Source organism: Centrocercus urophasianus, unplaced genomic scaffold, assembly GCF_019232065.1.
Source record: "Centrocercus urophasianus isolate 14NV4802_14NV808 unplaced genomic scaffold, USGS_Curo_1.0 seq_14, whole genome shotgun sequence".
Lineage (NCBI taxonomy): Eukaryota > Metazoa > Chordata > Aves > Galliformes > Phasianidae > Centrocercus > Centrocercus urophasianus.
Window position 1 is genome coordinate 38,287,115 of NW_024884586.1, and position 18,154 is coordinate 38,305,268.

General features: G+C 37.8%; 1 protein-coding gene across 4 annotated transcripts in view; it reads right to left on the reverse strand.

Annotated features, from left to right (window-relative positions):
* BTBD7 (BTB domain containing 7) overlaps positions 1 to 18,154 on the reverse strand; it is a 51,584-nt gene that overhangs the window by 13,009 nt on the left and 20,421 nt on the right. For all 4 annotated transcript variants that reach the window (XM_042813365.1, XM_042813362.1, XM_042813364.1 and 1 more), the window contains exons 3-5: positions 14,429 to 15,508; positions 2,846 to 3,054; positions 1,624 to 1,699 (exon numbers count right to left, since the gene is read on the reverse strand). In XM_042813365.1, the coding sequence (XP_042669299.1) occupies positions 1,624 to 1,699; positions 2,846 to 3,054; positions 14,429 to 15,508 (1,365 nt within the window). The remainder of the gene's footprint in view (positions 1 to 1,623; positions 1,700 to 2,845; positions 3,055 to 14,428; positions 15,509 to 18,154) is intronic.

The window sequence follows — 18,154 nt, forward strand, 5'->3', positions numbered from 1 at the left end:
TACAAGAAAAATGTTCAGATAAGAAATCATAAGTTATGGGGCTTATAGGAAGTTACAGAAAATTTAGAAAAAGCAGCATTTCTCAGTATTGTCCCACAAAAGTGGTTCACACATTAAAATTTGATACAAAGCATCAGCAGAGTCAGGTTATATGACCGCTGGCCATTTGTACAGCTGTCATGTTCAGTGTGTAAGCCTGGAAGAAACACAAGAGTAGCATTTGTGTTCCATGTTCACAAAGCTTTACCTAGAGCTATGCTATAAAAAAGTTTGTGTCTTGCTGCAGTTCCCCCCGTGACGCTCTTCTGCAGTGCCTTCCTTCTTCAGAAACCAATTTCTACAAATTAAAGCCTGAAGAGACTGCTGGGATAAATTATTCCAGCCTCAAAGGAATAAACACTCTAGTAACTGCAGTGTCACAACCACTTAAACTGCTCTCAAGTTCATAAGCCATCAATTTATGCCAGGAGTGGAATATCTTTCTGAAGACTGCATAATGACACCATATGACATTCTGGGATCTTCTTTCCCCAAGTAACTACCTACTTTTACCTGTATTTTAAGTATTGTGCCCAATCTGAACTTGGCTAACTTCAGTCTGTGAGGAAACTTGTCAAAAATTCCCCTTTCAGTACAGGCAGCCCAAGTTCAGGCCATATTTTTACTGCTTTCCAATATTTGACTGATATCACCACATTCACAGTTGCAAGTGTCTTACATTTAAATAAAACCATGGGACTACATTTGGGCCCTGTCTGACAGAATTTGACAGATTTTATTTCTGCTTTTGTTCATCACATCATCCAATGATCCCAGGAAATAGAATGAGCTATTTACTTAATGATCATCACAGAGCAGGAAGCTGCACAATTACTCCAAACAAGCAGCTATGCCACCATTTCAGTCAGCTTAACTTGCTCCATTACGTTCCAACACGCATAAATCAAACACATAAAATTTTGTTTCAAAAACAGAATTCTAGTACTTAGGTCACTAAAAATCACACCATTTAACTCTTTTTTTGTTGTTGTTCTTGCATCTCATCCAACATCCATGACAAAACAGTTGTACTGCAAGCAGTAACAGCAGATTTCAAAAACACAGTAAGCCACAACCATCTTATTCCCCATTCCTTCTCAGGTAGGTAGGATAGATTGCTCATAATCTGTGAGGCTTTCATTATCTCTAAGGATGAATACTTTGTAACTTCTCTGGGCAACCTGTTGCACTGACTCTTCTTTGCAGTAGGAAAAAAAAAAAAAAAGAAGGGAATTAATGCCTCATGGCAGCCACTGAAAGGATGAGAGGCAAAGAAAAAAGCATGGCTGTATTTTCTTACTGTCATAAGACATGTCAGACATTGCTAAGATTCCCCCTAAGCACATTCTTCTTCAGATTGAGTTACTTCAGCTCCTTCAGAATGTCTACGCTTTCTTTTTTTTCTCTAGAGGACAATTTACCCTTTTCAAAAGATTCTTGTGCTCATCTAGTTTTGACTACACTACGAGCAGCACAGATTTCTCAGCTTCAAAATTTTCTTAGATTACAGATTACCCAGAATAAGGGTTTAGAAACATTATGGTTTATTTGATTTGACAGCACATGGCTGAAAAGCATCCTCACCTCGGTCTGCTATTCTCTTCATCAACTGGTGTTCTCCCCATTTAATTAGATATTTTAGAATATCTTGTTCACTTGCCTGGGAGAAAGAGAAAGTCAGCAATCCACATATGATCAGTTTAAATGACACACAAACAGACACAAACCTCTCATAGTTAAAAAGAAACAACTGTAGCAAAATAAGCGTTTTATGTCTCCTAATAGTACTTGTTCTAAACATTTCAAGGAGCACTACTGATATATCACCACTCTGATTCCTACATTTAGGTCAGTTACTGAATCCTTAGGAAGAAGAATTAGTATTACATCCAAACAACAGATTCAAAAGGGGCAATTCCAACACTGGGCATTGTTTAGATCTTCTACTTAATGTTACAAATTCAGTATCTGCACAGCCTGAGAAGTTACAGTAACTAAAATCAACTACATGATGACCTCAAGCATATACTAGTCAAAGAACAAATGTAGAGGAAAAACTAACATAGACAATTAAGTTTGTTTTCTAACAAATAATTTTAAATAACCTCTAACACTCCATACTTTAAAAAGCAAGACTAGGACAGATAGAATTTAATGGGTCTAATATTGTTTATGCTGTATTTGGTAGCCATCATTAAAGATATATTCACCAAGGAGGTGGCAGCAAAAAAATCCCCACAAGCTTTCCATTGGTCAGTATGGTTTGCTCTCCCTAAACCCACACTCACTGAAGGAACATTACAAAGCAAAAAGAAAAAAACAAATCGATTCCACAGTGCCTGTCAGATAAGACATTTTTGTATCCTCACTAAAAAAAAAAAAAAAACAACAACAAAAACCCTTCTGAATTTATTAACTCTCACTGCCTCTAACTAGGATATACATTGTAGCAGTATAAGTATTATGACTACATAATAATCATTATTATTTCTTTTCAATAAAACACTTGAACATGCAAGGAAATGTTAAGCTCACAAAAGCTTTATTTAAAATAATTTGCATCTGTTTCTAAGCTATTACCAACACCTTAAGTAACAGCATATACCATCAGCTTGGGTTGTGTGACAAGCCAAGAACAAAATAGTTTTCTTATTCACTACTTCAGTTTTGTGTTTTACTTCTTAAAAAGTAGTGCTTATGTACAAAGCTTCTGACTACAATCTAAGGCTACTCACAATTGCTTCTGGCAGGGGCACAACATATCCCGCTTCAAGCAGAACCAGCTACATTCTGAACTGCAGGTTACCTGTAAATAGTCAGACTGAATAGCTGTAAGCAGGTGGTCCTTGCTTAGTTCATAGAAGACATCTGAAGTCATGACCTGGGTAAACTCCTCACAGAGGAAATGCAGTGCTTGACGATGAACCCACTTCGAACCGTATGGCTGAGAACTCCACTTCAAAATGGCAATTAAGGTGTCTAGAGAGATGCTCTCAGCAATAATATCTTCACAGCCTAGGAAACAAAAGCAAAGCAAAACAAATCAATATAGCTGTTATAGAGTCACTTAGATCCTGAAGTATCAAAATACGTAATATAAAGGAGTACATGACTCCCATTACAGTTAAAGTGAGAATAAAACCAGAAGTGCCCTACAGACCAAGGTCTGCAAACAAGGTTAAGTTCTGACTGAATTTTTAACTGAGGTTTAGGATTCTGTTTGGTCATTTACCTCTTGTAGCCACAAGAAACGTTCCTTCTACTGGCATGCCAAGGTGAATGTCTGAAAGCTATTTCAACCACACTAGAAGGCCCTTTGATTAACACACATTAAACACACTATGTTTAATTCATTTTAAAATTGCAGGTTTGAATGCAAGCAATTACTAGTTACAGCATATTCAGAAGAGGCAGAAAAGCCTTAATACAGGTGGGATTTTTTGCTGGTGTCACTTTTCACGTGGACTGTGAGACAGATCATGCAGAGGATCAGAAGCAAGAGCTGTGAGGTACTGCTTATACGCAGCTCCTCAGCACAGCACGAGGGCAGTAAAGCGTAGTTTTCTGACTAGCAGTAAAGGCAGGAAGCAGTGAGCATCTGCTTTAGGCCATCATCTGGCAAAGCCAGAGGGGTGCCAGGACAGAGAGCACCTCTTCAGATATGGAACAAGAGAGAAAGCGTGCGAGGAGCAGGTGCTCTGCCTTGGGCCAAGCCTGCTACAGCTTCTCTGGGCTTCTGCTGCATTAGAATTTACTCTTTTGCAGAGTATGTGTCTTCTGAAGAGAAGGACATGGTATTTTTCCATTCTGAGAAACAGTGGAATAGATTCAGGATCACTGAGAGGAAACACTGCAAGAGGGCTGAAAATGCAGGGAGCTGGGATTGCCCTGCTCACAGACTGTACCACAGTGCTGATTTCATTTCTACATCTGGCTTACATACTCACACAATGCGAGTTCTATTTGCACTATACAGCAATTTGAGAGAAATTCTACTATACAATTAGACATTCCAGCCTCAATCCGCTATAGACACAAAATGATAGCTGTGCTCATGCCCACGAGAGGTCCCTGGATGGCTGACAGCAGAATGCTTACATTGCAATTATTTTACTTATAAGCTATCATTTTTAATATCCTTGTAGCAGACGGGGAAAAAAACTGACTTATTTACAGAAATGTAGCTCCTTACCAAGCACTTGGATGAAGAAAGCAATGTATGTTTAATGTAGCAATCTTTTTGTCAACACAAAGACCAAACAGACACTCCTGGTGCTACAGATTTTGAACTGCTTCCTTACAAAAAACATCAACTAATAGAATAAAAAACACAGTCTTTCTTCTCTTCTTAGGTCAGCATATTAAGTGTTGACTCTCTCTCTTGCAACTAACACTGTGAATGAGGCATCATTGTAACGAATGTGCTGTGGAAGACTGCAGGAGCACAGCCACTGAAATGGGAAGCTTAAGCAGCAAAGGAAAGGTGGTAACAGAAAGTGCCAGTTAAAACAAAAAGGATATTACAAATTCACCTGTCCTATTAAATATGAGCATTTCTACTCCACACTGTAACAGCCAGCATGTTAATTACAAGAATATTCCAATATTTATTTTCCTGAACTTGCAAGTACAAAACACAGTGACTGTAGTAAATACAATCAATACTCAGTGAGAGTGCTTGCAACAAGTTTCATCAATATGTCTGAACAAATACAGTTTTTATTTATTTTCAAGTAAATTTATGGCACTACTGTCCCCCAACAGTAATATAATTTAGCCAAGTTTATAACCAAAAAAGCTTTCCTCAACAAGCACTTGGAATGATTCATACTTCTATGCACCTAATATGTCTCAGATAAGACCATACGTATCAATGGAGCCACCAACAAAACATTTAATGGAAGCATATACACTCGTAGAAGATGTATTAAAAGTATCATTATGCTATTAATTCCATTTTAGACTCTCCATTTGTCTTTTGTTTTTCCCCGCCTCCAAGGGAAATAAGTTGAAACAGTTCATACACACCTGTTTTAGCCTTTACCATTACTGAAGTAATGCAGAATTACCTCTTACCATCAGGTCACACATTTTAACTATGAAAAAGAAGGACAGATTCCTTACTATGTGTGTTGGCCTCTAAACTTCATAGCAAGAACCAGCCTACAGCGAGCTGTGAACTTCCAGCATTACTTGTTTAGAGGAACCTGGACCATCAACCTAATCAGCACTGGCCTGGATGAGAACAGAGGATCAGAACCACTCTCCAAAACGCATTACTTGTTTTTTCGGTATAAGTCAGAGAAATGCCCCTTTTCAAAGGTGCAAATCCTCCAGAAGCCTAATGAATATTGTATTCTGAATTCTTAAAAAAATTCTCTTCAAGAACATGCAAACTAGTGTTTAAAAAAAAAGTTACTTTGAAAATAAGCCCAAAAAACTTCAGCACGTCAAAAATATGAGCAAATGAAATCTGGAAGCTTTCCATTTCAGAATCCATTTCTGCTTACATTTTTACTTGCACCATTTATGACTGACATTGCACTGAATTGTGCTGTCCCCACCTCACCCACACCCCAACCCTCTTATTCACCCTTTTGGAGCTCTGAAGATTGGAAAACATTACGTTTGCAACAAACTTGCCAAGGCCAACAAAGCTAACCTTCCCCTGCAGTGCCCAGTTACAGTAGTAAGAGCTAACTTCCCTAAATAAGAAACATACAGTTGTTTGAAAGGCCACTTGTTGTGTCTCATTCAGCTAAAATCCTATCCCAATTTCTTGCACATTCTAATTATTCTGCTTGCATACAGCCTGGTTTCAGCAGCTGATTACATCCCCTGAATTCAGAAAGCTGATTACATCTAAGGATTGTTTCATTTCAAAGGCAATACATATTCACTGAAATCAGACAAAAGAAAACTTGAACTGTAAGCACAAAGAGCCTTATCCCAAAGTCTTTCAGGCCATTTCTTTACCCAGTATTTATTTTAGGATAGCTGCTCCTGTTGCAAAGAGAGAAAGCCATGTACCTGTGGAAAGACAGTTCCGAGGATCCAAGTTCTATGATTTATAGAACCAGAGCATCAGCTTGGTCTCAATTCTTCCAAGAAGTCTTATTGTACAATTACCAGCAGAATGACATCAGATGAAAAGCTCATTTAGGATAACTAGTAAATGGAACAGTCCTTTTCCAAAGTACTTCTATAAATGCATCAGAACAGTGGGTATAAGTATTTCTTCTGAAGCAAGATGAAGTAAAAGAAAAGTGTTTTTCTGAACACCTAAATAAATTAGGACAACTCAATTTTGGCCATGGAAGGAATACAATCTTTCTTTTTCTTTGACCAAAGGCTTTCTTGCTTTAAGATTCAGACATTTGGCAAAAAAGCCACCAAATAGCCACAGTATTGTTCCCTACAGCAGAACAGAGTATTTTTTTCCTATGAGCACTGTTTCATAACTTTCAGGCAGCAACAGCTGTTCCAAGATTTATTAGCAATGTCCCCAAGTGCTCTACCACAAGCTTCTCTGACCATCAGTATATTTCAAAGATTCTGCTTGGAGTCTGGAGAAATGAAAGATGACCTTTATCACATTTTGGACAAATTAGTTTATTTCACACCCTCTTTATGCTGAATGCCAATAGCCTTAGGTCCTGCCTGCAAACAAGTTCTGTTTCTCCAGTTCCCTCTCACATGTTCTACAGCCCTTGCAAGCAGAAACAGCTTGAGCCCACGTTCACCATACTAACCAGTAGCCTGGATCTCGTCAAGGCAGTTGACAAACCCACTGAACAAACTAAATGCCCTCAACAGTGTACAAAAGCAGGATTAAGCAAAGATTTTGCTAATTAAACCTAACAGTTTTGTAAGTCATTTTGTGGTAGAAACCTTTCCCCTTAAACTCACACATACCACACCAAGAGAAATAGAAATAAGAATTCATCTTGACAATGAAAAAGGGTCTAGATGTTATTAAATAGTTTCTAAATTTTGTCACGTTAGAAGAGATCATGCACCAGGGATCCATGATTTTGAATCCGCTAGCATGCAGAAAACAGTCTGAAGTCATGATATACAGCTTGTCTGGACTACCACGTATTTAAAAGCTGCAAAGAAGCACTTTCCAACCATAGGCATCCTTGCAGTTCTAACCAAGTGTCTGGTGCAAACAGAAACGAGAAAGGAGAAAGACATTTAGCCTCCTTCCTGCATCTTAGAAACCCAAGGATGCAAATGTGACCTGTACTTTTAGAAGAAAAGTCCTTAGAAGGAAGCTCACACATGTAGGATGTTTAAACAGTCACAAACGCTAACCTCCTCATACAGCTGAACTGGACCAGACTGTCCTCCTCTTATACTCTACACCCCCTGTTCTTGTGTCACAGCACTACTCAGGTAGCTACACAGTCTACTACCCAACTCCATTCTGCCAAATTTGATTCCACATTAGGGTTTGTGCAACCAGGTGTTTTTATTATTTTATTACCAGCATAAGAAACTGGACCAAGCAGACCGAAGTGGGCAGCACAGTAGTAGCAACCCTCTTGTGGCAGCCAAAAACGGTTTAAATCTGTTTCGGATATAAGTGATCTCAGAATTCAAGACACAGCAATACAAGTATCACCCACAAAACCAGTAAGAGCAAAGCAGAAGAGTTCAGTTAAAAACTTGTAGTTTCCAGTCTGTACCATTATCTCCCATAAGCAGCAGTGTAACAACCTGTACTTTACCATAATTGCACTGTGGACCCACTGTTTATCCAGCAGTTACAAAGCAAGATAGTTTCAGCATGTTGACTTTGCCAGCAGATTACTTTCATCTCATTTTAGATTTTTCAGTTTGAAGCAGAACACTACAATTCAGAGCAGCTAGAAATCTCTAGCCCTCCTTCAAAAGAGCATGGTGCTGCCAGGAGAGAATATTAACAGATGCCAAGCCTTGTAGGTGCATTTTATCCCTTCCCACTTTCTGACACTGACACAATTAAGTTTTAGCTTCTCAGAGGTGAAAAACACCACAGGTGTTGTGCAGAAGATAAAACTGAAGCAGCCCTGGACATCAAGGAGTCTAAGGACATAAGCACTCAAACAATTCTGAAATACATTCAGTACCTCTTTCAAGCTACTTTAATCCTTCCACTGATTTTTCTAAACACAAAGTAATTTAAAACATTTGTGTATTCCGTCTTTGAGAAGCTAAATTCAAAGTACACCTGATCTGTTAATGCATGCTGCACTGTTATTTGCCAAGTTCAAATATGGAGTCAGCAGCACTTTAAAGCACTTCAGATCATTAAAACAACAACAAAACATGAATGGAAGGTTAAGCAGCATTTTGTGTCATGCTAGCCTTCTTCACACTGGGAACATTCAATAAATGGTGTAAATTCTAACACAGCATATTATCCATCTGTTTGAAATAATAAATTCTAGAGCAGATGAAAACAATGCAACCTGTATAACTTAAAAATATTTTATAGCGTTGCAATAAATTATATAGCTGTTAGTTCATCTGAGATGTTAACAAAAGGATTTTTGAAGTTACAAGCTTAGCCAGAAATTTAAGATACTTCATACATGCTTAAGGCATTCAAAATCCATTGCAAAATTCTTTCTAATGCTTTCTCTCCCAAACAATGCAAATCAATTCACTCTCCTGCTCCTACCATAAGCACAGCATACGGATTTAGGAAGCCCAAAATCTGCATTTACATCTTTGGCAGCCAGTCGATAACGGCCCTGGACTGAGCGTCAGCATTCCTTAAGCAGCACATTCAGCAGCAGGCAGCTTAGCTACATCAGCTTAAGCAGAAAACAATCGTGGGACAGAAGCAAATGTTGCCAATTTATCCAATAAATTGGAAAGAGAAATTTAACACAGAGACAATGAAAGGCAGGGGAAGAAAGAGCTGATGTTCAGCAGGGCTGCTACCAGCCACCAGCAGTCAGCATTTTAGCTGAATACTTCTAGAAAACAGGTGACTGAAATGAAAGATGGAAAACAGGTGATCAAACTTGTTTCACTGCAAGAAATTGTTTGCAACATCACAATTATATGCCCAATTGCAACTCTGATCGCACCACTGGGTAAAATTCTTTCTTTACATATAGCTCTAGCACGTAACAATACCGTAAGAAAGACTTTCTACTTCCTGATCTCTCTCATCTTCATTTTCTTAACATAAAATTTAAGTAGTAATTTCAGACTTGAGCACAAGCGAATCATGTTAAGAAAGTAACAGGTCAGATATATGATAATATTTACTTAATTATACCCTGTTTCTTTTATAGTTTAAAGTGCCAGACTAGATCCTTAGAGAATTCATACTGCACTTAACTGACATACTTGCTATAATCTTCCCACAATACATTTGTGCGTATTTAATACTGTTACTGTGGGCTTTCTGGTGCTCCAGTATTTCAGTCCTGCTGAGATCAAGGGTACTTTTGATGTCACATGATATCAGCCTCTAGATCAAAGACTGTGCTACTAAATATGACTTTATTTTAAAGTGTATTCTCACTCTTGTCAAGAATAAAGAAAATACCTAAAAATAAAAGGAAGGAAATGCATAGTTAAAAGCCTGGGTTCGTGTTATTTTTTACTTTGTACTAATTTAGAAAACTTTCTGGCATTTTCTTTTACCTTACTATTCCCAGGCATGACTACTGCTGTAGGAATCTGCAACAGAAAAGTCATATCGTGCCACCACCTCAACAGGACTACTCATGACAGTAAGCAACAGGGCCAAGATTCATACATTCGTACATTCAGCATAGGTAACCAACAATTAAGATACTTGAGTCAAACTTCTCTGAAACCGTGGTGGATGTGGCAGCACAGCAAAGCCAGAAGGGGAGATTGTTTTCACCACATGCAGCAAACAGAATTAGGGAAGTGGTCCAGTTTTAATAACGGTGCTATTGAAGAGGAAGGGATAAGTGATTTTACATCTGATTTTGTGAGCCAGTGCATTGGATCAATCACCAGTACAGTCTCAGAGCGCAGCAAGGTAACAAGTAGAGAGAAAAAGAAATAAAACAGGACGAACAGCAACGTTCTCCTGAGGGATGTGATTGAGCATCCTGAAAAAGGCTCTAATCCTCACAGTCTCTGCAAAAGCAGTAAAGAGCTTTACTTTTTGATAGTTAAATACTACAGAACCTCTAATAACAGTTTCTGGGTTATTAGCACAAATGTGTTTTGCTAAGATCAGATCTAGAAATTAAATATCCTTGCTGATTAGTTCATTTATTCACATTAGTTTGTTTTCAGTTTCCTTTGTAAGATAAACGATCTGTTTAAGCTGATCATTAAGTCAAGGTGAAGCCAAAAGAAATTTTAAACAATCTTGCTTTACTTTGACAGTAAAGACTCTTAGCACATAGCCAAATCATCGTGACTTAATCACAGGGAAACTATTAAAACACACCTTTATCACTGTTAGGAGCAAGAAGATTTCACATAGAGTCAAAGCTGATGCTAAAACTGATGAAAAATGACATCTGGATACTTACAAAGTAATCTGCAGTCAAATGAAACTAAAATTGCTTAGAATAAATTAAAAAAAAGTTGATCAAGTTTAAAATACATCAACTTCACTTAATGCTCAGCTACAAGCATCCAGCCAAAACTGGGTTAAAGTGAGTAAAATGAGTTGTAAAGAACATCCAGACTTGCATATATTGAGACCCAAATATTTTCCAGGAAACCAGGGAAACAAGCTTTAGCACATTTGGAATTGGCTAGCTTGAGTGAGCCTAATCGAAAATTTGAGCTAGGGAACATGTAGAAATCTAGAGAAGAAACTTAAGACTTTTTATTAAATTAGCTACTGCAAAAGCTGACCGATCACACCGGTGACAGACCTTGGGTCAAACTGGGTGCCTGCAGCACGGAGTAGAAAAGCACTATCAGAGGACCAAGATGAGAGACTTCATGAGAACTGCCTGCTCAGTGGACTCCAACAACTAACTGCAATTTTACCTCTTACAGCATCATCTGTGTAGTGTCTAGAAGTCAGATGTCTGAGTTACAGCTTCTAGCACAAAGTATGCTAGCTATAACACTGGGAATGAGAGGGACACTACTGAGATGAAGATTCATCTCCTCACATTAATGACAACTCTTACAGTATTACAACTCTTAAGGGAGAACAAGATGCTAGAATACATGCTGAAATGCTGATGCCGAAATAAGAAAGGAGGAACAGCTTTAAACTGCTAACAGCAGTGATTAGACAGCCAAGTACGGGCATACAGTTTTTCCTGATCAAATAAGCATCCTTTTAATTTCAATTATAAGACTATCATAACAATTCTTTACTTTTCAATAGCAACGATCTAAACATGAACTCAGCAAATGAAGTATGAAACTACTGGATACCGACTTCACTGCCACATACAGATTTCCTACAGACTGCTTGCTGCTTTTTCTTGTAGCTACCTAACACAGCACTCACCTGTAACACTGTAATTAGTTCAAGTTAACAAATGGAATCTCAGTGACTGTAGGGGTGGATAGGTAGGCAAAATGGCCCGAGTTTACTACCATTGTATAACATGCTAAGTTTTGATCCTTCCCCACTTTTACTGTGCTTCTCCCCAAGGGATAACAAGTCTCTCACCCCTTACCATCACATACTTAACCAAGCTCCAGAAACCGGCAGGTGCTAATGCAGCTGCATTAGCATCCCTTAAGGTGAGGAAAAACCCTTCAGCTAGAAAAAATTAACACCTTGTTAGCACTGGTTCATACAATGTATTTTAAAGCAGCATCAACTGATCTTGCATTAATGGAGAGTACTGACTTAGGACGCACTGATTGGTTTTGAAAGAAGTTACACTGCTTCTTCAGAACACCTTCAAATTTCTCAGTTGCTCCAGTTCAGATTTCCAGTCTGAGAGAATTATATTCTGTTCATTTATGAAACAGTGCATAACTATTCAGCATCTCAGTGCAGGTTTCATTCACAGTTTAATTCCCTCATTAATATTCCCCCAGCACATTAATCCTTTTAGCACTTATGTAAGGGCATGCACCAAAATAATCAGACACTGAGAAACTGTACGTTTACATCACGTTCCATTTCAACTCATTTTCCTTTTCTTGCTTTCAGTTGATCTACAAATACCCTGCTCTCAAGTAGTATGAATTCATATTGTATAGGAATGAATCTAACATTATTTCCTCTACAGTAAAATTTTTGCCACTTCCACACTTCATTTAAACACTGCGTTTCCAGGTAAACAACAAAAATCAAGTTTAAGAACATTCTCATTCCTGTGGCAGCATACCTCAGAACAAATCTCCTCTGTTTCCTGACAGCTTTATTTCAGCAGGATTATTTCAACTTCCAGCATCATGTGAAAATTAGTTTCCTAACACCAGCCTCAAGGGAATATACAAGTTACTGATTAGTTCCCCACATCCTCTATAATTCACAGTTTGATACAGCTCTAACCCACTGTTAGGCTGAAGTAACAGAGTATGATCTATTTCTGCAGTGTTAATACAGTATTCCATTTGATAGCTAGAAGTTGTAAACATCTACTGTAAACAGTTATTTTCTTTAACTAGCTCAAGCAAATCCCATTTTTTTCTCAGTTATTCTCAGTTTCTCACCTCAAAAGTAAAACTATCATTCCCCACCACCAAGGTCAGAAGTCAGAAGCAACTGCAACTCCCATTACATATATTATATCTACTAAGTTGTCTGAACACCAACAGGTGAAAGAGCAAAGCACCACAGGAGGCATTAGCTCACCAGCCAGTGCTTTGCAGACTCTGCAACTCGCCAGCCCTTACGCGCAGGAATCAACTTTCCAAGAGTTGAGAGTCCCTCAGTATTAGTACAGTTAAATCTTACAACGTCACCTTCGATCAGCAAGACTGAAGGCTTGGTGTACCTCCTTTGACACAAACTACAGAAGAAATAATTTAAGTTTACAGCTTGTCAACATGCAAGATCACTTAGTATCAACACTAAATAATTCCTTTTCTTAAGATCTCTTGTATCCTCTGCCCCACACCTCATTTAGCCCCAGAAAAGGAATTGTAAATGAAAGCTGATAAAGATCAGAAATATCAAGACTTGCTATACATATTTGAAATATCATACTTCAATAACGATGCTCATTGCAGTTAAAAGCCCTCACATAGCATTTCTTCTGTCCCTGGAAAACACAGATGTATTATCTCCAACTCACAGATGGGAAAAATTTCTTTTCTTCAACTATGTTGCCAACCACTGACAGCAAGACTCATTATGCGTACTTACAGTGCAAATCAGTTAGAATGCAAGACTTAAACTAATGGCTTTCAAAAAGAAAACGGATGATTCTGTATTTTTTTTTTTAAACCACAAATAGAGTAAAGAACCTTATTTTCAGAAAGGAATACACACTCTATGAGAGACTGCAGATTAAGACGCTAGCATTTTACACACTCTTCAAGCCTTCTCAATTCTTCGTGAAGACAAACACTGCAAATGATAGCTTCTGCTGATCAGGCTACAGGGTAAGCTACTCTAGAAAGAGTTTGAACTATTCAATGAGAACAGACATCACTAATTCTGCTAGTTGGGATGCTCAAAGAAATTCAGCTTTTCCCACCCTTCAGCAACAGCACCCTCAGCTAACACGTAGAATTCCAGAATGGAAGAGACACATTAATAGAGGTACATTCACAATCAGGTCAGAAACACTCCCTGGATCCCACAGACAGCTTCTATTTATACTTCCTTATTTAAATGTTAATTAAGGAAGACTACAGTTATCGTGCATTTACATTTTGAAAAGAAGAGGCACTTGAAATACGAGTGAATAGGACTCCAAGTTCCATTGCAGAAGGCTATTTTATCCGATTATGGGCACAGCACAGAGACTGAAGCAAGTGCATCTCACTTTCTTGCCATTCTTAAGCCAAGAGGTATACAAGCATAATACTCACAGTACATCCTGCCTCTACTCCTGAAGAAAGGAGATAATTACTGGAAGGCAAAACAAACAAAGACTACCCACTGACAGTTCACTGGCTGCTACATAGGTAAGAAGAAAATAGACTTGCTCAAATGGAAAAAGGAGGGAAAAAAAATATCTTTTCCTTTCCTTTATTTTTTAAGCTACTGTTTGAACTACTGTGGAAGTTCACAACCTAATTACTTTCAATAATTTACCATAAACATCTTCTTGAAGAAGTTAATATCTAACCCAATTATGATTGAACTACCCTAGTGGAAGGCATCCTTGCCCTTAGTAAGTGGGTTGGAACTAGATGATTTTTAAGGTCCCTTCCAATCCAGACCACTCTATGACTCTGTGAGCTGCAAGATAAAAAACTGTTCTAATAACATCATTTATTCCACAGAAAGGACAGTACTACCTACCTTGTGCAAGCATGTTAAACTCCAAGAACAGTGCTATGTGGTAAAGTTCCATAGCTTCTTCAGCCCTAGTCATGTTTAGCTTTCCTGCAACAAGAGCCTGAACTTCACTTAAGCTGCCCACTGAAGGGCTTGAGTGCAAAACTGAGAGGTCCACCACATCTGTATACATACAGTTCAAGATGACCTTAGCATATTTTTTTGGTATGATAGATTCATCCAATATAATTCTAGTTGGAGTTCGTAGAGTTCGGTCTGTGATCTCTTCACCAGTCCGTATTCTCCTCTGCAGCAAGTGACGAAAAAACGGTGATCGTGATGAAATAATAGCTTTGTGAGCTCTGAGCTCTTCTTCTAGACAGTTCTGACTTCCACCAAAAGTTTCAACTAAGTCAGAGTTGGAGGAGAAGCTAAGAACCACATCGTAATAGCACATGTAATCAAACAGCGCACGCATATCAACATCTAATGAATTCGGTGTTCCAAACTCTTCACTAAGCTGCACAAGAATATCAACGTTCTGGAATCTTGAATCCTCCATGCCAAACTCTCCTGTATAAAGGTAGTGTAACAAAGCTGAAAACATAGGCATATCTATGCCAGCTGTGTTAATGTCCATTATTATTTCTGCCCCATATTCTGGTGAGGAAGAAAGCAGCGTCTTAAAAAACGGACATCTTGCTGCTAATATTGCACGATGCACAGGAAAACAAGTTTCTTGAAATATTAAGTCTACATCGGTGCAATATTTGTACTGATACAGTTCAGCCATGTCTTTTTGCAGCGTCCTGGCTTCAGGTCTTGCCAAATTAGCTTGTAGGTAAAGTTCCTTTAAGGCTGATGTCCCTTCATATTCTTCTACTAATGCATTAACATCTCTGACATCCCAGCCTGAGAGGAGCTCTCTCATCTGCTTGGCATGATCAGCAGATCGGCTGGATTTCCGACGCTTAATGAATTTCTTTTTGAGGGTGGCAAGGCCAGAGGTTTTCTTTTTCTTGTCTTGAGGTTTCTCATGGCCATGGTCAAGGCTATAGAGCTTTGATTCACAGCCATAACCTTGATGAGAATAGGATGATGTTCCTGAAAGCAAAAGAAAGGAAAATTAAAAACATTTATTCCTTAAACTTAAAAGAAAGGTCTGTCATACTCAAACAGTTCATCAGAGTATCTGAAAGTTATGCAGTTTTTTCCTTCTCCTCACAGATAATTCAAACAATCTGAAAGCCTGAGTTTGTTTTTATTATTATAAAGTTGATGTTTACTATTAAAGCTACTAAATAATCTATAATTAAAACTTGTAATTTTCTCAATTAGAAGAGCCAGGCAGTGCCAATTGATGCAGTTCTGTGGCACATACATGCTTACCAAAGCAGGAAGAGAGAATTGTGCTCATAATATTACAAGTTTCATTGTATTAACTCCAGGAGAAGCAAGAAATACAGGGTTTTTTTAAAGCTTAATGAAATAATAGCACCCCCAACTTTCAAAGTGCTTTCCAAATCCAGTTCTTCTAACATTAAGAATAATTTTAACCAGAAAAAACACACTTGGCATTAGATACCTAATACAGTAAAAAGAGAAAAAATACTGCAAAACAAAGTAAGAGAATACAATACTAAAGGGGTTGGGAAAATTAAATACAATAAATCAAATGCCAGTCCAAATTTTAACAACGAAATAGAAATCTTGTGCATTATCAAGTAATGCTGAAAGTTAAAACATAAAATGGACTCCTTTCACAGAGCAGTTTCCAGTTTGTGTTTGAGCTCCATTTAAGACAATAGGGAACACCTAAACCTTACTGTTGTCAAAGATTTACTTTGAATGGAACATTATGCAATTAAAAGAATGCACACAAATTCTTCCTCAGTGTTCATTTACACGTAAATCATGTTGTGATCTAAACATGTAACGAAAAAAAATAGACTTCCCCCCAACATAATCTGCATTACACATCTGACCTGTTCTACTAGAAGAACCCTCCACTGATGCTTCAATGCTAGCAGGACATACAACACCACACTGTTACTAAAACTGAATTTTTATTAAGGTGGTTAAAAATCTGCAGTTTAAAAAGAAGTGTGACTCATTACAGGGCTATTTTCTCGTTTAAATTCCAGAATTTTCACTGAAACCAGATGGTGGAAGACTCAGACTTTACAGGGAGGAAAAAAAAAGTACAAACCAACAACTTCCAGACAATGTAAGAAAATAAGACATTTGTAAATGGTATAAATAACACTGTAATTGATTTAGATCGAAATATATTTGTCAAATTCTCTGTTGGCAACAGGCAATAGTTTTTTTTTTTTCTTCTAATAAACTTGAACAATTGTACTACTTGTTCACTTTTTGAAGTGTTTAAGATTAAAGGACGTGCAACCACCACATAGTTTGTGTGGTCTTCTGTATCTTTCAGCCACTTGCCTCTGGTCCATATGTTTCAGTCAGATCTGATGTGATGCTACTTGCAGTGATGTTACGGGTCAGCCACTTTAAGTATATACTGTGTTATGGTCTCTTAGTTACCACATTATTTCAAATACTATCATGAAGCTGGAATATAACAGGAACAATTCAAAGTTGTATTTGAGAACATGGCAAATCTAGCAAGTTAAGATTTCAGTAGATTCTCATCTTACTTAAGCCTCAATAATTTTAAGTAAGCTATACACTGGCTTTTAAATCAATTTAAGTAAAACTCCCCCAGATCACCCCAATGTAATAGATTCATTTTTAGTGAAAGTTTGGGGAAGTAGCCTTCGTGACTTAGAGGAAAGACCATTTTAGTCATGCTACATGAAGTTTTGTTCAATCAAGCCACATGTCATTAAACACTGAAATTTCAAGACATTCAAATCAATTTAAAGGAATATACCAGTAACTCAGAACTGCTTTGACAAAGAGATCATACTGCAAAATCCACCATAAACACTCTCTCCACATGATATACTAGATATTACAATAGAAATGAGGAGAATCAGTTCCCTGTTGAGATGAACCTAGAATTTCTGCTCCACTGAAAAAGTATGGATTACATTTCACAGTAGAAGTGTAACCACACTTCGAACATTCTGTAATACTGTTCTGAGGAATAGCTCATTATTAAGTATTTTGGATTCCAACAGTGAATCTGAATATGTACAATATTCCCTTACGTTCTGCTGAACAAGAACTAGGACACCAGAATCTCAATTTCTCCTCCCTGAAGGCTGCCATCAAGTATTACTTATGCTCGAATCACCTCAAGATGCTACAATACCACTCAAACCTTTGCATACCCCAGGATACATTCAGGATTTCACTTCAGAATTACTGCAAACAGCACTATTAACCCCTACACTTAGATAAAGCACTGCTGCTAATACAGCTGTCACCACAGCTGCTTTTTGCCAGAAGCAGAAGTAGTGATGTATCAGCACAGTCTTTCCAGTACTTCAATAACTGGTGATTCAGTATCTATCAAAGACAACTCTGAATCTTCCTGACCTACCTGTATTCCTTCAGAAGGCAGGATTAGAATTAGGAAGTAAAAATTTACTGCCCACTACTATAATAAAAGGTAGCAATCTATTAAGTGTTATTAAAAAGCCCCTACATCATACTTAGTTTTGAACAGATAATACTTACAAGAAACAGATGACTCCCAAGAGAAATTAGTTGGGCACTTGACAACGAATAACAGGATTTGTCTAGTCCTTCGCATGCCAACACACTTATTTTTAA